Below are 18685 nucleotides of genomic sequence, written 5' to 3' on the forward strand. Positions count from 1 at the left end.
CACACACACACACACACACACACACACACACACACACACACACACACACACGGGTGGTAGGCTGGCACAGTCAACTCAGAGCAGAATCAAGGTAAACTGAATCCTTTAACATAGTCCTCATGATTCCAGGGCTTTGTTGGAATATTCATGTCAAAGGACAACCGTCTTCAAAAGAGCGACTCGACAAAAACTTTAACTTCCTTCAGTTAAACAGAGAAGGCTTTCTAAGAAATCCCAAGGTAATACCAAGAAAGCCTAATTTTATCACAGTGATGCTGTAATTCCACTCATATTCTTGGTAGAGGAGTGAAACCATAGACTTCTCTCTGCTCTCCCTTCTTTTGTAAAGGAGAGGGTCTTCGATGGCTACCAGAAAAGAGAAAATGTGGAACTGAAGAAACTAAAGCCCAAATTTCCTGTCACTGTTACATCATTATTCTCTTCACTCTCTTCGACCATTTGAACAGTTTCACTATAACTGCAGTAGACGTACCCCCCCATCCCTCTTTTCCACGGGGTACATAAATTCTCATATAGAGCCACCCATGAATTAACTCCTTGTCATCCTGAACGGGCTATCAGTTATAACCAATGATACTTCTCAGCAGCCCAGGATGCTGGAAGTCGGTTGCCCAAGGTTTGCCCAACCAGAAATCTTGCCCCTGGATAATACAATCACCCTTAACAATGTTGTCTTAATTGCTAGTGAACTCAGGCTGAGATCTTCCTATGCACCTGAGTAATGTAGAATTTCTGATCTCCCTCAAAAGTGACTTTCAAATAGAGAACATAATCAAATTTATCTGGCTATCATGTTACTAGTACATGAATATGAACCTAAGCAAATCTGCTCTATTACTTTTAGGGGGGAAGAAATTTATTGGAGTCATATTTCAAGTAGATTCATAAGCCACAAATGACATACGCTCCTGTACCAATGGGGTGGAGAGGGGAGGGGAGAGTGAACATAACGGGCCTAGCCTTTCAGTTTATATATAGTTAACAGCAAATAGGATCATAAGCCAAGACATTTTTTTAGAAAAAATTTTTTTCCTTTTTGCATACATGAAGATCCACTGGCATCATGAAAGCTTCCTATTTAGCTGTTTCTCATGGGAATTCTTCCAGCCATCCATGTGCACCAGATCTTGAAATTCTTAAGTATATATCTTCCACTTCTGCCATAAAATGTGACCAAGACATTTTCTGTATTATTTTTATATTCACGAGGTTTTAGATTTATGTTATTTTAGAAACAATTTCTGAGAAACGTAACAGATAGGACTTTATAGAACCGATCCATGTGCGAGTCCCTTGTTCAACATGTAACCATAAGTCTCAGACACACTACCAGGCACTGGTGACCCTATGAGGAAAACCCTGGGGTCTCCCCACAGAGCAGGGGAGACAAGCAAACCAATAATTACACTGGTTTTGATAAATGGTGTGAGAGAAGTAACGAGAATACTATAGGAGCACTGAGTGCTGTATTTAATGGCTAGAAGCAGATAGAAAAGGATTCTTAGGGGAAGTGATATTTCGATGGAGTTTGAACTTGAGCAGGGGCTAGCAGATGAAAGCAGGTGAGGAGGGCAAAAATATAATGATACACGAGACAGGCCGTACTGCTCCAGAAATAGCAATATGCTCTGGAGCGTAGGAAGGAGAGGACCAAGGCGATGATCAAAAAGGTCGGTAAAGCCAAGGAATATAGGTTTTACATTTTTAGAAAGAGCATTCTAACCAGTCTATTGGAAGAGACACAGTGTGAAGGGCAGCAACATTGGAAACAAGGAAATGAACTGAGCAGATTTTAGCAATGCTGACGAGAGGTGATGAATACGGCTCCGCAACTAAGGCTGTGTTACTAGCAGAGGGGAAAGATGGTGTGAGAGTTAAAGGTGTGGGAAATAAACAGAAGGAAGAGTTCAAACAACGCAGGGGACATGTAAAAGTGGAGGTGACTATGAGATATGCAGATAAAGATGTCAACTAAGATATCTGGGTACGAGTCTTCAGCTTTTAGAAGAAAGCCTGGGCTGAAGACACAGATGTGAGACACACTAGCTTATCCGTCACAGAGGGAACTTGTGATGTGATTTCCCAGAGAAGGGGCAAATCTATGAGGAACACCAGCATTTCAGCAGAAAGGGGGGCCACAGCCCTAAAATCTCAAATATTCATGTTAACATGCTATGTGAAAGGAGGATAAGTCCTTAAGATGAATTGAAAAGCTACCCCTTTCTGACTCCCTTCCCCCTAACACAGATACACACAAGTTTTTAAACTAAAACAGCTCTCTTTCTTCAAAAAGAAGGCATGCAAATGATGAAGAAACAGTAAAAAGTAAGAAAGGGAGAAAGGAAAAAAAGGGAAAGAAGGATGGAAAAAATAAAGGAAGGAAAGAAGGAAGAAAGAATTATCTTTCAATAATCTCTTTCCGCCTTGGCTGCAATAGTGAACTTTGCACACTGTGGCCTAAACAGAGAAAAGCTTGGAGGGCTCAGAAGGTGGAAGAAAACTTTTAAGAAGATATTAGTGGCCCGGTTGCCCTTAAACTGGAAACTCCACTTGGAAATCCAGTGGAAGAAGTTAGATTTCCAAACAAAGATTTCTACTGAAATAGAAAGAAGCAATCTAATTACAGAGGGTGAAAAAGAATAGTGGTGAGAGATTTTCTAAAAATGTGTTGAATGATAATTTTAATAATAGATTGTAATAAAGATCTTGGCTAATCTTTAAGATTTAGATGTGTCCTTTTAAGAAATGGACAGAATATTATTACTGGCATTTCACACAAGTCTTTCCTACGGCCTGAGGCTGCTTGGATGGAGACACCACTGCCCCCTGGTGGGAAATAACAGCATTTTTGAGTTGAGGCTGCTGCCTTTTTTTTTTTGCCATACATGGGCCTCTCACTGTTGTGGTCTCTTCCGTTGTGGAGCACAGGCTCCGGACGCGCAGGCTCAGCAGCCATGGCTCACGGGCCCAGCCGCTGCGCGGCATGTGGGATCTTCCCGGACCGGGGCACAAACCCGTGTCCCCTGCATCGGCAGGCGGACTCTCAACCACTGCGCCACCAGGGAAGCCCGAGGCTGCTTCTCGAACACCCTCCCGGCTAAATCTATGAAGTCACATCATCTATCATACGTGCCATGTGTACAAAAAGAAAACAACTCTTTCCATTTGTTTTTATACGAGAAGAAAGCCCAAGTAAATTCTTAATACAGTTTCTGAGCAAATACAAATTCTTTCTCAAGGGCAAAAACTGTTTGAAACTAAACACCCGAAAACAGTTTCATGTCTCATAAGGTTATTAAGCATAGAAGCACCAGGCATGAAAATGGGAGCTGTTTGCCTGTAGATATTAAGACTTTTTAGCTCTGTTAACAAACGATCTACAAGTGATCCAAAACAACGTGGACTATCTCAGAGAGGGCTTTTCACTTAGTAGCTCAGAACTTTCCCTTAAACCAATAGTTCATGGCTTAACTCTAATGTTTCAAGAGAGAATATGGTCAACCATATACTATTGCTGACACACGGCCTGAAACGCACAAAGTGTATGTTCAACCTAACAGTGGTAAAGGCAGAGGACAGAGAAAGCCGCAGAAATGAGCTAAGAGTTTCACTAGCTGCAAAATGTAAACAAAACGAAAAAGGCAACTAAACAAGCCCTCTGGATAACGATCCAGGAAAAGTGCCGGGGAGAGCCCAGATTGACTCTGGAAAAGGAGGATGCAGAGGAGCGAAGATCCCTCACCCCAGCTTCAAGCTTAGAAGCAGACACTAAAAACTGAAACACGTCACGAGCCCTGTCGAACGCTGTTCTTCAACGTCTGCCATCTCAGAAAGACAGGTGAAGCTTTGGCAGGGAGCGATGACACCTGTGTCATCGGTTCATTCTAAGCACTTCTGTACTTGTCACATTGACTCAATAAATACATGGCGAAGCATGCCCTTCCTTCACAGGCACTAGAGGAAGCCAGCCATTCAGTACAAATAGGTAACCATGCATCACAGGCCACAAATAGAGGAGCACCTTGGAGGGACCCTCGCTGTGACAGAAGAATGGCCCAAGGCTGAACCCTAAAACGTCCTTACCTTGAGTCAGGTCAGCCATAGGTGCATGATATATGAAAGATACTCTAAAAGATACCCCAAATCCCCATCTTTCTCCATCCCTTTCTCCAACCCCCAAAAAGACATTTCAATCGAAATTAGATTAAGGGACTCTATAAAATGCACTCAAAATATCTAGTCATTTATCACCTTGTCCAAATCAGTTTATCAAAACACCCAAGAAAGGAAAGGGTCCAGGAGGGATACATTTTGTTTAGGCATTGAGTCGTGGGTCAAGTTTCATCTAGACAATAGGATGCCACCCAGGATGGCAAAATTGAGTTGAGGCATCAGAGCACACAGGACCCCAAAATGGGAGCATTGGGAAAGGGCAGAAGGGGGTACAATGTGGAGAGAGGGGAGCCAAAGCCAGCTCTGCCGACCTCCTGCACCTGGAGAAACCAACACTCTCCAAGCGACCGGGGAAAAGAGGAGGCCAACAGCGCGCCTTCTTAAACAAAACAGAACACGTTCAACAGGACATGTTTTACGACCCTGAATCACTCAGTGATTTTCTGCTGGTCCCAGTAAGTATATACTCAAGTGGTCAGTGAAAAAGCGTCATCACTCTAACACATCATACAGCAATAACTTCTGAAAGAAGCGTGTGGTCACCGTATAGTAAACATGAAGAAGAAATATGTGCAAGAGACCAAGGAGCTGCTGAGTTTCCTGGACTCGTCTCCTTTCCCAGCACAGGGAGGCCCCTGATCATGCACATGCTCAGTGCCCTCCTCTCCACGGTCTCCATGTTCACAAAGGTGGGCAAGGGCAGACTCACTCATTGAGTAAAGGCATGGACGTCCTTCTCTTGCTCTTCTGTACCATGTTGGCCTGATTCCTCAACGAGATCCGAATCATAGCCGGGGCCAACCTACAGGGTTCTCCATCCACTTGCATGGGGATGGATTTGTAAGTTAGCAGCATGACCTCCCGACACTGGTGCAGCCTTTCTCCGTGGCCCCCAACTTGCAGGGCAGCCTATAAAGACAAGAGGCAAAAGGAAGCGAGAGGTTAGTGCTTAAGAGTTACTCAGGAAACCTAGAAACCCCAAGCCCACTGCCTATATTCAAAAGGCCTTTGAAAAATACTTACTGAAAGCTGTTAGCCATGAGTAAAGTGGGAAACCTTGGATAAATCACTAATACACATAAACTGAAATATCTAAATTTTGATGGCTTGATCACAAATCCTCATTGATAGCCATTTTTTGCTTTTACGTATTTTCAGCCTTAAATTAATCATTAGTTTAATACAAAAGCTCTTTGTGTTGTCTACTCCCACTGAATAACCAATGTACATAGAATAAAAATATAAGAAAGATAAAATACATGGTTTAAGACAGCTTCCATACTACACTTACTATATAAATATATTTATATATAATTATAATATATAGTTATATATTATATATTAAATATATTATATTTAAATATGCAACCCATCCTTAGAAAATTTTTCAAACTTCAGGTAAGCTTTTCCTTTTTACCTAAAACCTCCTCAAACTACTTCAAATCTGTGTAAGATCAATGAAATGCAAAACAATAATCCTCAACTGAAAACATTCTTTAGAGTAAAGCAGCTTTGAGGATCAAAATCAAACACAGTAAGAGCTCAGTTCACTACAGTAGCCACAAAATGAAAAGTCAACCCAACATTAAAATTCTGCAACAAAGTAGCATAATTTCTCTGCCTTAGTAAAAAAAAAAAAAAAAAAATTTTAATATATATTTTAGTATCACTTATCCTTTTAGGGATGAACTAAAATCAAACAATATGTTCCGTTATGCGTACAGATAGTGCCCAAATTGTCTTATGCAGTTTGATGGACATTTTTATACACATATGTAAATCTCCATCCAGATCAGGCTTTAGGCAGTTTATAGCAACCAGAAGGTTTCCATGTGTCCCTGCCCAATCTATTTACATTCCTCTCACCAACCGATCAGTAACCACTATTCTGACTTCTATACCATAGATTCAATTTGTTTGAACTTGAACTTCATATAAGATGAATCATACAATATGTACTCTTTTGTGTCTGACATCTTTTGCTCATCATTATTTTTGAGTAATAGAAAAGTGTATTTACCTACTCTTCTGCTGGTAAACATCTGGCTATTTCCAGTTTGGGGCTATTAATGATATAAACTTTCTTGTGTCTGTCTCTTGGTGGATACATCCCCTCTCGTGGTACGTAAGATGAGTACAATTGCTATGCCGTAAGTTTTTTTTTTAACTTTAGTAGATACTGCTAACAGTTGCTCAGTAAGGCTTTATTATAATACATCTTGAGTATCAATTTTTAATGAAGTAAACAAACTTTTAAAAGAAGTTAATACTAACTCTAGCTCAAAATCTAAAAGATTGACTTAAAAAGAAAAACCTACGGGAAAAAACTTTGTTAACTGAGATTTGTGAAGTCAATTTCCACTAATTTGGTTCCCAGATAGTTGTGTTTATCTGATACTTTGAACTACTTTTGCACTTGCATTAATCTGAACAACAGAAACCTGATTATGTATGAATGCAAAGAGAAAAGGAACACAAAGGGACAGAAAGGAGGAAAGAAAGTAGAATAAAAACTGAAAAGTAAAGAACATACTTCATTATTGAACACCTTTGATGTTAAAAAGCACTCAGTTGTGAATTTTACATACAATTTTATTCAATTAGTAGAACAAGGAGGCAGAGGAGAATGAGGCGAGAATTTACTAAAATTCTTTCCGGCCTATTACCCGATCCTCTGTTACTCAGCTTAAGGTCTTTCTGGCTGCACTTAAATGACTCATTTAAGTTAATCTATGGACTTGAGCCACTACCTCATCTCCCGAACTTTTCCAAAATATTTCCCTTGCCTTCAACAAGCACTTCTCAGGGCAATGTTTATCTGACCATACTGTATCCCTTCATCCATGGAGGAAATACCATTTTCTTCTCTTTTCCCCCAGTCTTGACTAGGCCTAATGACAGATAAAAATGCAGAACCTGCTAAGTATGAACTAATTCCTCTGGGTTTGACAGGACTGAAAATTGCTTAAATACTTTCGAACCCTTCGGTATCAGAAGGCTTCCACAGTACTATAGAGACCATTTAGGCCATATTCTCAGCCTCGGTGATAGATTAACAGCAAACACAATTAACAGAGGTAAATAGCTGTCAGTGGCAGTTCCACTGGCATTTCAGAATCAGTCCAGGATCACTGAACAGGCACAAGAGGAATTACAGTAATTAGCTTTTCAGAATAAAGACAGTTCTATTATTGTTAGCACAAAAACACTTACTTTTGGAACAAGTTAAAGGTAATTTTTAAAAATTCTTACTAGAAATAGTTATTTTTCATCATTCAGATTAATCTAGACTTAACATCCTATAAGGCACAGGCCCTAATAACCATAATCATCCCCAGGATTTGCTAGAATGAGTCATTTACTGATAAGAATACATTGGTGTATTAATGACAGATATTCAATTGTCTGTTCAACCTAGCATTATTATACTCTTGTGAAAACTTCGAATATTGCCTTTCTGGTGGTATATGACTTAGGAGGAAAGCAAAGACAGCCCCTGGACTAAGTGTATCCATTGCCATCTATTGTCCTCAAGTCATTACAACAACTTTCTTTCAGTCCACAGTTAAGGTGTGAGGTTTTCTTTCTTTCTTTTTTTTTTTTTTTTAAGATTTCTTTGATGTGGACCATTTTTTAAAAAAGTTTTTATTGAATTTGTTACAATATTGCTTCTGTTTTATGTTTCGGTTTTTTGGCTGCAAGGTGTGTGGGATCTTAGCTCCCTGACCAGGGATCGAACCCACAACCCCGGCAATGGAAGGTGAAGTTTTAACCACTGGACCACCAGAGAAGTCCCTGGTGTGAGGTTTTCTGACTTTCTGCACTATGCTCCTCCCCGGAATACTATTCTCCATCTAAGTCTCATCCTCCTTCTTACTACTCAAGTCCTTATTCCACTTGCTGTCAGATGACAGGACAGACAACCCTGGGTTGGGAAATCAGAACAGAAATAAGGGCAAGTCTTCCAACCCCTCCTTTCTCCCGACTGCTGCAGGCCCCTGACTCCCAGTCCCAGTCCCGTAACAAAAGGCCCAAGGCAGCGATCAGTGACATGGACAGTAAATAACAGAGATAATCAACAATACGAAAATCTGGTTTTTTTTGTTTTTTTTTTTCAAGACGAACAAGGTGGTCTTGTAAAACCAAATAACAAAAAATGGAAAACTATTTTGTTTTATTAAAAAATAAAACAAGAGAGGATAAGATATAATGGAGTTTAAAAGTCATACAAGAATGTTATAAAGATCTATATGTTAAAAAACTGGAAAACCGAGATAAGAGAAATTTCTGGAAAAAATATAATTTGCAAAATTTGGTGTAATAAATACGGAAATTGGATAGATTAGACTGTTTTAAAAATTGAAAGTTTTCAAAAACATTACTCATTCCACCCCCAACCCCAAAATGTGCCAAGTAGACTTAGATGTTTTACAAGTAATTCTACCCAAGTTCTATAGAAAGACAGTGTCTAATAAAACTTGTTTTAGAAACTGATGCTATGGCTTCTGAAATAACAAAACCAGATAAGGGCAGCAGCAGAAAACAAACTTTTAACCTAAATTATATTTATAATCACACATACCAAAATCATTAAAAAAAATAGCTAATTGCTTTTACTGGTCTGTTACATAAAAACTAAATTGTGATCCATTATGGGTTTTTGCAAGAATTAAGAATACTTCAACATCAGAAAATAACAAAGAATGAAATAATTCCATTTGCAACAACATGGATGGACCTACAGATTATCATATTAAGTGAAATGTCAGAGAAAGGCAAATATCATATGATAGCACTTACTTGTGGCACCTTAAAAAAATGGTACAAAACGAATTTATTTATAAAACAGAAATAGACTCACAGACACAGAAAACAAACTTACGGTTACCAAAGGGATAGCGGAGGTGGGGGGCCGGGGAGGGGTGATAAATTAGGAGTTTGAAATTAACATATACCCACTACTATATATAAAACAGGTAAACAACAAGGACCTACTGTATAGCACAATGAACTATACTCATTATCTTGTAATAACCTAAAATGGAAAAGAATCTGAAAAAGAATATATTTGTATACATATATATGTATAACTGAAACACTCTGCTGTACACTTGAAACTAACACAACATTGTAAATTAACTATACCTCAATAAAAATAATATAAAAAAGAAAACACATTATTATAATTTCACCATACTGCAGTTTAAGTGAGATAAACCACATTATCATCCCAAAAGATGCAGAAAAAATAATAAAGTTCAGTGCCTTTTAGGGTCAATTGTTAGAAAACTAGGAATCGAACACAACTTATTTACCTGATAAAGGTCATCTATCAAAATCCTTAGGGAAAACATTATTTGGAATAAAGAAAGTTCAAAGCATTCCTTTCAAGGGACAAGATGATCCACTAGTAACAAAAGTTTTCAACATAGTATTGGAGGTCTTGACCAACATAATAAGTCAAGGAAATAAAATTGGAGGAAAAAGTCATGGAAGAAAGAAAGCAAACCTTGTAATATTTCCACTAATATCATCCCATACATCAAAAGTCCGAAAATTAAACCTTGTAAGAAAGGTACACTATCAACATAAAAAAATCAAGTGCTCCCCATCTCTAGCAATAACTAAGTAAAAATATAATAAAAAATAGGATGTCATCTATAATATCAACAAAAATAAAGCAATAAGACTTTTATGCAGAAAATTTTTAAACTACTGGAGAAATAAACCTTAAAGAAATGGAGAACCACGCCATAGCCATGGATGGGACAATTTAATACTCTAATGATATGAATTTCCTCCAAATCAATACATAAATTCAATGTAATTCCAAGTGAATATGAGAAATACTATTTTGAAGAATCTTGTCAAACTGATTCTATAATTAATTTCAAAGAATAAAGGTTCACAAATGGCTGAGAATATTTTGAAAACATAACAATAGATTATCCTTATTGAATATCGAGTCATGTAATATTCAAAGATACAGTAATTCAAATAAAGGTGTTTGCATAAGAAAAGACATAGGGGGCTTCCCTGGTGGCGCAGTGGTTGGGAGTCCGCCTGCCGATGCAGGGGATGCGGGTTCGTGCCCCAGTCCGGGAAGATCCCACATGCCACGGAGCAGCTGGGCCCGTGAGCCATGGCTGCTGAGCCTGCGCGTCCGGAGCCTGTGCTCCGCAACGAGAGAGGCCGCAACTGTGAGAGGCCCGTGTACCGCAAAAAAATAAATAAATAAAATAAAATGGAGAAAAATAAAATCAGTATTCTCCCTCACATCATACACAAATATTAAGCCCAGATGTATTAAAGGACTAGGAGCAAGAAACATAAATATTAATATAAAAATTAGCCAGTAGAAAGAGAGGAGAGCGCAAGTATATATTTCTCCTTAGCTCTCTTTTTTCAAGCAGTGTCTCTGGCAGTGGCTGTTTCTCCTCTGTTTCCATTTCCCACTGGCAAGCACTCTTCCCAGGCCACCCTGTCTCTACAGTCCCAGCACAGACAGGCAGCCCCAGCAATGACCTCAACTCTTGTGGTCTGATTCCCTTCTCTGGAGTCCCAGCTCCTGCCCAATGACCCTCACTGCACAGCCCATCAATGGCTACTTGTCCAAGGTCCCATCACTGCTGAATGGCCCTGGCTCCTGAATGCTGATAACACTGTCTTTTCCCTTTGTCCCTCCAGTCCTGGAGGTGGCAGAGAATTTCTGCAGTTGCTAATCCATGGATTGCTATCTATGGGTTACCTCTTTTCAGTTCTTCTAACATCCTGTAAGTAGTCCCCTGTACTAAATTCCCTCAATTGAACTATCTCGCATGGGATATTTTCCCTCTCTGACACCCTACCCTAGTCCCCCAAATGAGAAATTTTACTTAAGTAATTTGCAGTGGCACCATCATTCAATGCATATTTTTCTATACAAGTTTTTACAAGCGGTTTTATTGCCACGAAGCAATGCCATTAAGTTTTATTGCTTTTTTCCATTTTATCAAATATTAACATTTCTGGACATGGGTGTATTTTAAAATCCTGCTGTAATACATGCTGTAAGCAGTCTAAATACCACCAGCAATAGTATTACTATTTACTTAATTATTGTTCATATGAGTAACATTTATGGCAAAAATAATTCCATAGATTCAGTTTCTTTATATGTTAAGTGATGAGGTTTTGGTAGGCTGCTATGGTCTGTTTTAGCACTAGCATTTTAGGATTCTAGGTTGTACCTATAATTTCATGTTCTCAAATTCTACCACATGCCATCTAACTTTGACAATATTAGCTGTATGCTAATGCACAGCCAGTATCTACAATGAAGTAGAGGACAGTAAAAAGGAAAGGCTTTACTTGAAAAACTTTCCTTCTGCTCATTAAAATTAATCCAGCAATTATTAAATACTTACTATGAATAAGAACATTTTTTTGAAAAAGTGAAGATTCTTATAATGAAGAAACCTAAGTACTCCTTCTCACTGGGGTTTATTGTATACTTATGTCTTTTTCCATTTTTGTTCAATAGAGGTAGATTCACTATTAAGGTGAGCTCATGGGAGGCAAAAAAGCCACAAAAGGGGTCTGTTCAGCTTTTCTGCCAACAGTGAGATCTAGCCTGGAATTCAGTGGTGCACTTTGGAAAAAAAATCATCTTCACGCTTTCAAGCTATTTCCATAAACAATCAATCCTCTGAAATCTGTAATATCATGACAGAGTTAATATAGTGTAGTCATATAATCAACAACATATCCTGGGATCAAATAAATTTGTATAAACACATCTTATTGATGATTGTTTTTTTTTACACTAGGCTAGTAGCATCCATCCCTTATACTAGACTTGTTTTTGGATTATGTGAAGCAAGAAGGGAACTGAACAGAATATAATGCTGAAACAGTATCAACTAGGTCACAATAAAAGAAAAGCCAGACTCCATACAATATATCATCTACCCAGCATATAATCAATTGTATTAGACACGAAAAGAAGCAAGAAAATGTGATCCGTGAGGAAGAAAAATTTTTTGAAATGATCACTGAATGGAGTTAAGAGCAAACTGGACACTGCAAAAAGGGGTCAGTGAACATGAAAACAGAGCAATACAAATTACATAATCTGTAAAACAGAGACTAAAACATTTTATTTTTTTTCCGCAAGACCCATAAGGCAATAGCAAGCAATCTAAAGTACACATAATTGAATGCCAGAAGGAGCAGAAAAGGATGGAGCAGAAAATACACGGATGAAAATATTCCAAATTTGTAGGGGAAAAAAAAAAAGGTCAACCTTCAGTTCCAAAAAGATCAATGAACCTAAAACAGGATAAATACAAAGAAAACCATGTGGAAGTTAGAATGATGCCCACTACAACAACCAGGAAAAATATGCCCACATTCTAATGCCCAGAAACTATGAAAATCGTACAAGGCAAAAGAGCCCTTTCTGGTATGATTACATTAAGGATGTTGACATAGGAGATTATTTTGGATTATCTGTGGGAGGGGGCCCTGATGTCATCACAAAGGTCCTTATAAGGGAAGAAGGGAGGCAGGAGAGTCAGAGAACAAGAGGTGAGTATAGAAGCAGAGGTCAGAGTGAGGCGGGGCCGTGAGCCAGGAAAAGTAGGCCACCTCAACAAGCTGAGAAAGACAAGGAAGTGGGTTCTTCCCCAGAGTCTCTGGAAGAAACACAGCCCAACCACCCATCTTAGACTTCTGATCTCCCAAACTGTATGATATTACATTTGTGCGGTCTTAAACCACTGCTCATGGTAATTTGCTTACAGCAGCGATAGAAAAGTAAAACAAACACATAGAGGCTTAAAACTAAAAGAAAAAAGCCTCAAAAACAGAGGAAAAAAAGACATCAACAGGGGAATAATGATACAAATGGTACCTGACTGTTCATCCTTAAAACATGGAGGCCTGAAGAAAATGAAACAACATATTTAAAGTGCTGGAAGAAGCCAACAAACAAACCAGTCAATCCAGTATTCTATATTCATAAAAATATAGTTTAAAAAAATGAGGATAAAATAAAGACGTTTCAGAAAAATTAAATTTGAAATTATTTACTGCCAAGAGAACTGTACTATAAGAAAGGCTAAAGGAAATCTTTCAAACTCAAGCAAAATGATACCAGATGAAATCTTTGATCAACAGAAAGAAATGAAGAAAGCTGGAAATGGTGAATATGTGGGTATACATAAAAGACTATGAACTGTTCTTTCACCTCTTAATTTCTTCAAAAAACAACTGACTGCTTAAAGCAAAAATATCAATACTGAAATGCGGGGTTTATATGTTATGTCAAAGTGTAATACATGAAAAGAATAGCACAAAGTAGGGGAGAAAAAATGAAATTATAAGAGAAAAAGGTCTGTAACAAATTACTTGTATCAAGAATAAAGGAGGGGATTTTACAGACATTAAAAAAATAATAAGAGAACACTGTGAACAACTTTAGGCCAATAGACTTAACAATTTCAATGAAGTGGACAAATTCCTTGAAAAATTCAACTTAGTAAAACTGACTGAAGAAGAAATAGAAAATGTGAATAATTCTATATCTATTCTTGCCCCAAATAAACCTCAAGCCCAGACAGTTCTTTAGGAAATTCTATGAAATAATTAAGGAAAAAAATAATACCAATCTTATAAAAATTCTTTCAGAAAGCAGACAATCCCTATCTCAATTTATGGGGCCAGCATAACCTTGATATCAAAACCCATAAAGGATATTTCAAGAAAATAAATTTATAGACCAATATCTTTCATAATCAGTCACAAAAATGCTTAACAAAATATTAGTAAATTGAATCCAGCATATAAAAAATGATAGTACATCAAGTGAGGCTTAACTTAGAAATGCAAACTGAGTAATTTTTAAAAAAATCAATGGAATATATGATATAAAGAAAATAAAGGAGAAAATCAGGTCACTTCCATATATTAAAAAAAAAGCATTTGATTAAATACATCACTCATTTGTGACTTAAAAAAACTCTCAGAAAACTGACAGAGAATCATAATTACTTAATTACATAAAGGGCTTTTCTAAAAACAACAACAACCAAACAGCATACCTCATGAGGAAATATGGAATGCTTCCTCCTATAATCGGGAAGAAGGCAAGCATGTTCATTCTTACCACAGTTATTCAACATATTGCCAGCTCATTCAATAAGGCAAGAAAAATAAAAGGTGTGTGAGGAAATAAAACTGTCCTATTCACAGACCACACAATTATGTATACAAAAAAACCTAAGGGGGCTTCCCTGGTGGCGCAGTAGTTGAGGGTCCGCCTGCCGATGCAGGGGACACGGGATCATGCCCCGGTCCGGGAAGATCCCACATGCCGCGGAGCAGCTGGGCCCGTGCACCATGGCCGCTGAGCCTGCGCGTCCGGAGCCTGTGCTCCGCAGCGGGAGAGGCCACAGTGGTGAGAGGCCCGCGTACTGCAAAAAAAAAAACCCAGAAAAACAAAAAAACCTAAGGTATATATCAAAAACTACTAGAACTAATAAGTGAATTTAGCAAAGCTGCAAGACAAAGTCAATAAATAAATATCTACACATGTGTGTACACATAGACATCAGTTATTTCTATATATTAGCAATAATAATTACATGTGAAATTTAAAATCATACTATTTAAAATACTTAGGAATGAATTTAACAAAAGGTATGCAAGGACCTGAAAACTGCGCTGAAACTATAAAAGACTGCTAAGAGAAATTAAAGAACACCTAAATAAATGGAGAAATATATCATGCTTATAGATTGGAACATTCAATAATGTTAATATGCCAACTCTCCCTAAATTTACCTATAGATTCAATGCAATCCCAATTAAAATCCAAACAGTTTTATGTAGACACAAACTAATTCTAAAATCTATACACAAATTCAAAAGATGTAGAATAACCCTAACACCCTTAGAAAAGCAAAGTGAGATGATTCATATTACCAGGTTGAAGACTTACAATAAATCTATAGCAATCAAAACAGTGTGGAAGTGGATTAAGGATAAACAAATCAATGAAACAATAGAGTTCAGAAAAAGACCCACATACAATCAAGAGGCAAAGGCACCAAGACAATTCTATAGAAAAGGAAAGTCTACTCAAAAAATAGTGCTGGAAAAAAACTGGATAAATGCATTTTAAAAAATCATGAATAAGATTCTTTTATTTCACCTCTCATGATGTTATTAAGAAACTTGCAAAGTTTTGGATAATCGTATTTTTAAAAACGAACCTTGAAGCTACTTTGCAGAATACACAAGAATTTGAGCTGAATCACATACTTATACATAAAAGCTAACACTATAAATCTTCAAGAAGACAAAGGAGAATATCTTCCCAACCTTTCCTGGAGTAAGCAATGATTTAAGAAGGACACAAAAAGCTCTAGCATGAAATATGCCTACCTCCTAAAACTGGAATTCATAAGAATATTTAAACTTCTGCCGATCAAAAGAAACATAAAAAAAAAAGATAAAAATAAACTGAGAACATATTTGCACTAAATATATCTGTCAAAAGACTTGTATTCAGAATATATAAACAGTACCTGCAATTCAACAATAAAAGATAAACAGCCCATCAAAATATGCAAAAAATACATTTTTTAAAAAACCAAAGACATAAAAGGTAACAATAAAGGTAAACAACATGTCTTACTCTCTTTTTTGTTGGACATAATTGACTGTATAAAACATAATTTCTTTCTTTCTAGGGATGTAATTTTATCCTCTTATTCTGTTTCATCAAGTGTAATATTATAATAGCTTTTTGTTTCTATCCATGAACACATTTTCAGAACCTGTAGGGTATTAAATTCCTAACACTTCCCATCAGGTATCCTTAGACATTGCTGTTGGGCAAGTAAACAGTACAAAATTTCTAGAAAGCAGTTTTATAATTTTTATTAAGAGGCTTTAAAATGTTTATGCCATTGAATCAGTCATTTCTCTCCTGGGGATTTGACATAAGAAAATAATTTGAAATGTTAACTGTGGTTTATAAACATTATGTTAATTACAGGAGTGTTTTATACCACCAAACATCGAGAAACCTAAAAGTTCCGTAAAGGAAGCTTTTCATAAAGGAATAATTATTATATAAATTGAGACATAGTTACACAATGAAAGAGTAGGATTTACTTATGATTCCCTATATATTTAAAAACATGGAAATAAAGCAATTGAAAGGGAACACATCAAAATATAAATATAGTTAGTTACAGATCATGTGATTCTGAGTGATAGTTTTAGTTCTTATACTTACATATGTTATCAAAATAAACATTTAATATTACTTTTTTCTAAAAAAAAAAAAAAAAAAAGATTATCTGGTATGTGTACAACTTCAACCCTGGGAGTTTCTCTATGTAACTTTTCTCACTGAATAACCTTTAGCTTTTCTAATTCATAAATATCAAACAGCCTACATATTTTAATTTCAATTAACAAAAAGAAAGCGGGCTATGCTTTCCTTAAAGTTCAGGAGACTGAAATCTTTGGATTACATACCACATAGCAAATTAGGCTCCCAATTCCTCCATCTGAATAATGCTTTCAACTGTCTTGAAAAGTTTTAGATTACTTAGAAACAGACTCAACATGAAAGGCCCTTTACAACTGTAATGGCAGAAAATTGTGGCAGAAGTAAATACAGCTTATAGGGTCTGATTATGGTCTGTGTAGAATCCAAAAAGCTAATCAGGTTACCAAGCACCCAATGAAGAATCATCTTAATTAATAGGAATGCATTTCAACCAGTAAAATGAATTGAATACTTCTGCTTTGAAATGTGCAATTACAAGATAAAGTCTAAAAGAAACAATATTTTCTCCCATTCTAGTAATTCTATTTTAACTCTCTCTTAAAGCACCACTCTGAATATTTTAAATACACAAAAATACATACACTTTTACCCAAATAACTACACTCTTCTGTTTATATAATCATCTTACACAGATGTGTGAGTTTTCAAATAATTTACCTTCTTAGAAACATAATAGTTTCAAGGCATGTGAAATTTAAGGACTGAAAATAAAGTGCTTTCATTATTGAGTAAAAAAAAAATACGATAGTGTCTGCTATATGAATAGGAAGGTAAGATGTGTATGAATATGAAGCAATATTATTTAAAGAACATGGATGTTCAAAATTGTGCAGTATTATCTACATTTAATAATTTTACTATTCCATTTTCTCTACACCAACTCCCATCTATTATTTTCCTCCTTTTCCTACTAATGATGGGATGGGAGAGAAAAGGATTTGATAGACCCCCCTAAATATTCTCTCCTGACCTAGAGGGATCTCCTGAGCTCTAAACATATATTTCAAACTGCACATTTCTATATCTTCTTAGATGTCTCACAGGGGTTTCAATTTTACCTTATATAAAACAGAGTTCATTTTTTGACACTATTACCTTTCTTTTATATTTTCTATCACATATAATATATTCACCCTTTGCCTATGCTGGCCACCCGGCATTCACTGATACTCCTTTCTCACCCTTCACAATAAGTCCGTATCAATAACTCTTGAATTCACCAACCCCTTCTATCTTCATCACCACTGTCTTTCTTCAGGCTTTTGGATCTCCTCATCTCTTCACCTGGACTTTGGTACCAATGTCCTGATTTGTCCATCTGTCTCCAGAAGTTAAGATTCTGGTCACCTTTCACACTGACATCCAGATAACTTTTCTGAGCAACAAATCTGATCCTGTCTCACGCCATCTGCTGCAACCTCCCCATAACAGTTAAAACAACAAATTATAAAAACCCAACCCTTTCTGCCCTTTATTCACCATTTGTATCATCACTCTGAGCCACCACTAGTAGTTCTCCTGGTTTCCATGCCCTCTTAGGCTGATCCCTCTAGGGTAGCAGCCACTTGGCCATCTCACCCATAGAGACTCCTGCCTCCTCTGTGAAATTTTTGCTGATCTCCCCAGTTTGTAAATACGGTTCTCCTTTCCATCGTCACACATGCCTTTCTCCTAGAATTTGTGTCAGACTGTTATTGCTCATTTCTTTCTTCATCTCTCCCCACAACATGAACTGTGGGCATCCTGAGGACACAGCTTTTCTACTGGTTCATTTTGTAACCATTTTACCTAGCAGAGTGTCATTTATGGATTCAATAAGTATTTGTGGATTCAACAACTATTCAATAAATATGCATGACCGACATTGAATGAATGAGAGCAGTGAGACATTTTAAATAAGTATTACCTTGAATTTACAAAACTCTTGTTAATTAGAGACCATCAATATTGCCCATATTTTCCATATGCTGCATGGCATTTAATGATCCAGTCTCAAAAGTTATGCAGCATCAATTCCACTGTACTCTATTTGCCAAGTATTTGTAAGCCCACCTAGATTCAAGGGGAGGGTATACAGATGCAAACTCTTCATGGGAGTAGTTCCCAAAATTGGATGCCACTTCCAAACCACAGCCGCCATCAAAA

The 18685-nt window shown here is 37.0% G+C and overlaps 1 protein-coding gene across 1 annotated transcript in view; it reads right to left on the bottom strand.

Annotated features, from left to right (window-relative positions):
- The window catches only part of DGKI (diacylglycerol kinase iota), a 445841-nt gene that overhangs the window by 143217 nt on the left and 283939 nt on the right, over positions 1-18685 (bottom strand). The window contains exon 21 of the mRNA XM_029234512.1: positions 4904-5103. Within this exon, the coding sequence (XP_029090345.1) occupies positions 4904-5103 (200 nt within the window). The remainder of the gene's footprint in view (positions 1-4903; positions 5104-18685) is intronic.

Source organism: Monodon monoceros, unplaced genomic scaffold (assembly GCF_005190385.1).
Source record: "Monodon monoceros isolate NGI ecotype Baffin Bay Population unplaced genomic scaffold, NGI_Narwhal_1 Super_Scaffold_2, whole genome shotgun sequence".
In the NCBI taxonomy this organism is placed as follows: Eukaryota; Metazoa; Chordata; class Mammalia; order Artiodactyla; family Monodontidae; genus Monodon; species Monodon monoceros.